The following is a 6,786-nucleotide window of genomic DNA, read 5'->3' on the forward strand; positions in this document are numbered from 1 at the left end:
ATGAAAGTACACCTGCAGAGAACAGTGAAAACACCTGAGGCAAGCACTCGCGCACATATCCAAAGTTATCCAATACAATGTACTGGTAAATGTGTCATGGGCTTCTGTTATATTATGATTTGGTTGACTATATACCGTAATAGGTTGTTTTCTGAAATGGAAATATGAAACACAATCCCTTCACATGTATGTTATCTCTCTTCATTCAAATTTTGCTCCTAAAAATAGTGACTTAGGATGACTGTGTATTGTATGTTTACATACAAATGAAAACTGTGGTTAAAAATATTATGGAATTGATATACGAATACTATCCTGTTATTACATAAAAATTTAATCAAATTTTTGATAAAAAGAATATCAGTCTGAAATTATATTTATATTGATTTCGCCAAGTAAATGGCTGAATATATTACAAACTTGAAGACATGCCAAGCCATGCTTTAATCAACTGAAATGCTATGGCTTTCTGAGGTGGAATAAATCCCTTTAAACCATCCATCATCTCAAGAACTCGTTGTCGTGTAAACCACTGTGCATCCTCCAGTTCATCCTTATCAACTTTGATTTGTTCAGACACTGCAAATCCAATACAACCAAGCATTAGGGTGGATGGACGAGGCCAAGGTTGGTTGGAATGATACACTACACGGCCAACTTGAATTCCACTTTCTTCAGCTACCTCACGGCGGACAGCATCCTCCATTGTTTCCCCTAAACAAATGGAAAATGAATAAAAAAATAGAATGAATTCACAAGAATACCTAAATAAATCATGATAAATCAAGTACTGAATTAAACTAAGATATCAAAAAGACACTATTTGTTGTAAAGTGGCGTTATGGATGAGGACTGGATATTTATTTGGGATTTTTATTTTATAAAACAATTTCATCATGGCTTCCTACTTGAAAAACCAATGTGAAACAACATGTGCCAAGTCATTGTTTGTAATCAATAAGTTGCAAAACATTAATAAATCTGTAAAATGTTTGTTATTGTAAATTCAATAACAAACATCTAACACATTTTTTAGCTTTTTGCAATGAATTGAGTTACAAACACAGACTTGGTTTATGTTGTTTCACATTGATTTTTCAAGTAGGAAGCCATGATGAAATTCTTTTATGAAATAAAAATCCAAAATAAATATCCAATCCTCCTCCATAATGCCACTTTAATATCACCAAGAAATGGTAGTGTGAACTCCATGTGATAACATTCATCCATCATCACCATACAGAAACACTAACAAGAAGGACAGCACCATTCTGTTGTCCTGTCATACACTGCTTATCACCACTAATAAATTAGAACTTCACACGACCATTATTTGGATTATATGAATAGTTCAACACTGAAATTCATTCATCAAACATCCCAATTTCATACTTTATTATCAGTAGCAGTGTCACCTTTGACGAAATTAGCTCTTGGCATTCCCGAGACATTAAGGGCCTCTTTTCAATTACAAATTTTCACATCCATTGAGATTAGGCAGAAGATCAATCATTAGTTTTTATAATTGTAATACCAATGTGCAAGCAGCATTTATAAGGGACAATTACGCAATGTCACACCAGCATACTAAGTTCATTTAGAGGAAGGGTGAGGGGTCTGGTGTCAATGCTATTGCTGAGCTTCATTTTCGCTGACCAAATTTAGAAAACTTGCATGTCTTCAATAATAGCAAGTCGAGAATTGATTCTGACAATGTTCCTTCCCATCTCCGTGTTTAGGAATAATGTCAGAATCGAGTCCTGTACTTCGTCTGCCAGCAGGACTAATAAAGTAATATACAGTGCTGGGTTACCAGTCAGCATTTTAATGTATTTACCATGTTTTACATAGTGATGTGACCATAGTGATGTGACCACTAGTTTTCACAATCATTTACACCATACAAATGTATATAAATGTGTCAATGTCGTACTTATGAATATTCATTTGGGGGAGGGGTAGAAAGGGGCTTTTGGCCTACACGAACACATTTTGTTTTCGGAACTTGTGTAACATTGTGCAGTTATCCCTATATCTACTTTAAGTTGCATGACGAAACGGCTAAATCTAAGAAGAACTTCGGAATCAAAGTGTCGGCATTAAAAAACTACAGTTTCATGTCAATCATCGTATACCATAATGGCCATAAAGAGAATAATGGCAACCATATGTTATACTCCTCCTTCATAATGTCACACAGAAATGCCACTCTGCATAATAACCAAAGGTTCACATACTTAAAATCATGTCAGATTCCAGGAGGCACTAAATGTTCATTGCACAATGCAAGTCATTTTACAGTTTTAATGGCCGACTAATCTCATTTTCTTGAAATATTATGTAGTATACCTTTGTTTTGTATTGATGTAAAAGTCTACCTTTCAGGCAGTGGAACTTTTCAACATCTTTATGCCTGATAATTTCATACATATCATGTTCAATGAATTCTCAGGAGAAAATCCCACTTGAATTGTTTAGGACTTTCAAGGACATCCAAAAGATATAAAACTAATCAAATTACCTGGTTCCATGAAACCAGCCAGACATGAATACATGCCAGGAGGCCATGATTGCTGTCTGCCAAGTAGACACTTGTCACCACTAGGAGACACCACTAACATGATGACAACTGGATCCAATCTTGGATAGCTAGTATTACGGATACCTTTATTACTTGTACACTCTGTGAAAATAGTAAGACATTAATATTTTGATGTCACATCAGAGACTTATTTTGTGTGGAGGACTTTTTCACTACTAGTTCTCTTACTTCATAATGAACCAGTCAAGAGAATTTCATACAAAATGTTTGATAAACTTTACAATATTATGAAGCTCTTAGAGTCCCTGTTGCATAAACCTGGTAAATCTACATCATACATGTAAATATGAAATAATAGATATGGTGCAGGATCCGAGAACAAGGTTCGAATTTGAGCAGATATTACCTATTGTAACGTGTACAACTATGTTATTATTTACTTTTCAATAGTCTGGCTGCAGAGTTATAAGTCTATGAACAATATTGCACACAGTAGTGAGTAGCATAGCACCATGAAGCTAGATTTGGTGGTACACTTGTAAACATATATACCTTTGCTTTCACACACCCTCTTGTAGCCTGCCTCCCCTTGGCTGGTGAGATTTCCACAGCTTGGGCAGTATTTGTACCGTGCATGCCAGTCAAGTAAAGATCTTGCCTGGGCAGCAATACCGGCCTCTTTCTCTTCTAGCTGCATCAGTCTCATTCCACCTGCGCCTGAGAGATATTCACTTCCAGGTCGAAGGGCATCAATTTTTTCCTTTGGGATGTCTGCTACATCAACTGCAAACCATGGCTGTCCATCTAGGTCTATCTCACTTTCAGTCTTTGAATCTGCTTGGTTGTCTTTTTTGACACCGAGGAAAACAACAGACCTTGCATTGCCAGCCTCTTCAAACAAGAAACTGACATCTTTGTTGTAAAATTGACAAAGTTGTGGTCTTCCTTTATCATCATTTTTAACCAATGGATAGGCATCTGAAAAGAGCACAAATACACTTCTGGCATCTTTCATGGATGTTGCGATCCATTCTTTATTTGAGCGTCTATGAGCAGAGCGATCTAGTGGATTATGGCCGAAGAAATTCACTACATTCTGGTCATTTTGGAAACCAAGAGTTGGATTATCTTCAAATATTCTTACAACATTCCTATGATTCCAGAACTTGGCAATATCTCGTGCCGTTTGGCCTGAAGTTGTCATAACACTTGCATCACTCCTGTAGAGGAAATTATCTTGTGATATATTGCACCAATGCTAAATATTCTTAACAAATAATTGTAACAAATAATTTCCCTCATATCTAACAAATACATTTATCTTTGGCAATGAATTTACTCTTGATGCTAGACATTCAGGTGTGTTTGGGGTAGGATGATGTTAGAGGTGGGAGTGACACCAATATGGCATATACATGTAGGATGGTGGTAGGGGTGGGAGTGTCACCAATATGGCACAGGGGTGGGGGTGGGCCAGTGTCACAATATGGGGTCGGATGTGGTAGGGGTGGGAGTGTAACCAATATGGCATAGGGGTGGGCCGGAGTGTAACCAATATGTCTTGGGGTGGGGGTGGGTGGTGGGGGTGTCACAATATGGCATAGGATGGTGGTGGGGTGAGTGTAACCAACATATGATACCATTTTACTTGCACCATTATAGGAAAATTATGAATGTGATTTGTTGATCAGCAAAGTAAAAATAATCAAAAGTGAAACCATACCCATTTCGTAACAGACATTGCACAGCTTCATTTTGACCATTTCTTGCAGCGAACATCAAAGCTGTCCACCCATGGCTATTGCGTTCATTAATGATATCCTGAACTCTGGTTAGACTCTCAATCCTTGCTATATCACCACGACCAGCAGCTTCATATAAATGTTCCACAAACTGTTTCTTAGTGTCGTTGTTTGAATCTGTATCCATGTTCATTTTCTAGTTGTAGATGACAGCAGAAGTATACTAATATTAATGACTGGAATTAACACAAATGGTGGAGTCATAAATACATTACATACGTATCTCAGAAATAGAAGTCTTGTAGGAGATTTCATCTTAGCTTGCAAATGCTATTAATTGATCGGCTTATCAAGATCAGTGAGACTGATCACAAGATTTCATTTTGAGAAAGACAAGGATAACACACAAAAATCCCTAAGTTACACAGTGTCTGCTCTGTATAACAACAACAAATACAAAAGTAACAAGAAAAAGAGCAGACTCTATGTAAGGGATGTTTGTGTGTTATCTTTATTGTGTCTACCTCAACATGAAACCTTATGCATCATTTTGCAATGGATGAAATCTCCTGTAACAGTTCCCACATGTCCTTTTGCAGTCTCCAAATATAGAAGCTCTTAGTGGACACAATTTTGAGCATGTTTAATATTAATTAAAATAGGCTATATATATGGTACAAAGCTTGCTATGACACCAAATCAAACCATGGATGTATAACTACTGAGGCATACACCTATGATCAAACCAAGAAAAACTATAATAACTTAACTGTATATAATGTTGACCATAATTTTATTTGCCTTGCAATGTCAAATTATTTTCATTAAATTATAAACATCAGATCATCATCTGCATGTATGAGACATCATCTCCTATGTATGGAATTATCAACTCATATTTGTTTAAATTGAACATGCAAATTATGTATTTGTGAAAAAAATGATGTTATAATTCTCACAAAATTCATGATAACCAGTTGCAGTATTGTTTGTTTATTCTATGTTTAAGCAATATTATGACAATTGAATATTGTATACTGACCATGCTGATAGCAGCATGTATTTCACCATGGCACGAATCAGTCATGCTTGAAAAGGAGTATTAAATTATAATCTGGACTGAGCAATGGCACTGAACACAGCTTGACTTTATTGCACTAAAAATCATACTCTTTTCATGTTGACATATTCAAATTTCTTGAATTATTTTTGTTTGTCCGGGGTTGGTGGGGGCGTGACGGGGCGGGACATGATGTATGGACTAACACACCCCCCCCCCCCCCCCCCGTTATCGTATTATTCTGTTCAAATTCGAACCTAACTAAGACATATAAAGAAAAATCGGGGTTCCTGGAGAAGGGTGACTGATTAACCAATTATGACGGAGGTCAACAACATTACTAATACGGCACATGGACTACCAGTACAATAGTCCGGTCCATAGTACATATTTACGTAACGGAATGATCGAGCCCTGGCTTTGGACTACTCATTTTGCGTTGTACGACGAGAGATTGTTAATTTTAGACTAAAGCAACGCCATTAACGCGAGACTTTATGGCTACCTGTACATTCAAGAAACAATAATATAATTATGTAATCTGAAGTGCTGCATGCTTGGACAAATTTAACTCGTACAGTACCTCCGCAAGTGTCCAAAAGTGCACATCCAGCAGTGCAGTCAACAGGCTTGGTTGGAACAGCTGATTGGTCACCTGACCACAATGTCAAAGGTCACTAGGATTTACTACAGTCAGCAGACGACAAGACGTGTATGATGTAGTTGATTCAACTTTGTCTGATAGTTAATATACTTTATGTCTGAGCATACAGAGCCTGAGAAAAACCCCAAGAAATGCAGGTATTTCCCAACTTGTAGTCTTTCGTGTACAAACAAATACCCCGATAGAAAGAGGATTAATAATAAGAAATGAATATGTGGTGTGTTTAGAAAGATGATATTTTTGTTGTTGTTAGACATTTACAGATTTTTAGATATATATATTTTTTTATTTCCAGTATAACCAACGAGAGCTAGTCCATTTGCAGGCTCCTTAGGTTGTGTTAGTTCAGGAAGAAGCCGGAATACCAGGGGAAAACCTGCATTGTTCGGTAGAGTCAAACATATATTCATTACATTACGCATGAATGATGTACACTAATAGTGAAACAAATCATACAATACACCACACATTATCTACTGAAAAGAACACGGGTGAAGGGTAGATATTTGTTAAATTCAGAAGGATCATCAGATACATGTACTTTTGCAAAATTTGTGTACATAATTTCGATTCAACCCATAAATTTCACAAAATATGAAATGTGATCACCTGGTTATTCGGGGTATTTGCAGTCAAGCTAGCAGTGTTTTTATGCTGCAGTGGAAGTACAACAACAGTGAACACACAAGCACAACTGCCCACAACGAAGCACTGACGAACAGAACCTGTTACAAACAGGGAAAGTAAAGAAATTAATTGGATTAATAACACTTGGCAC

General features: G+C 36.7%; 1 protein-coding gene across 1 annotated transcript; it reads right to left on the bottom strand.

The window, feature by feature from the left end:
• Positions 1-412: 412 nt before the first annotated feature.
• LOC144443821 (NAD-capped RNA hydrolase NUDT12-like) lies at positions 413-5,967 on the bottom strand. The gene is made up of 5 exons (XM_078133382.1): positions 5,928-5,967; positions 4,266-4,480; positions 3,095-3,762; positions 2,522-2,683; positions 413-714 (listed from the first exon to the last, which is right to left on the bottom strand). Exons 2-5 carry the CDS (start codon positions 4,475-4,477, stop codon positions 413-415), a joined length of 1,344 nt encoding a protein of 447 aa, XP_077989508.1. The 5' UTR covers positions 4,478-4,480; positions 5,928-5,967.
• Between the last annotated feature and the right edge of the window lie 819 nt (positions 5,968-6,786).

This window comes from Glandiceps talaboti, chromosome 12 (assembly GCF_964340395.1).
Source record: "Glandiceps talaboti chromosome 12, keGlaTala1.1, whole genome shotgun sequence".
Taxonomy (NCBI): Eukaryota; Metazoa; Hemichordata; class Enteropneusta; family Spengelidae; genus Glandiceps; species Glandiceps talaboti.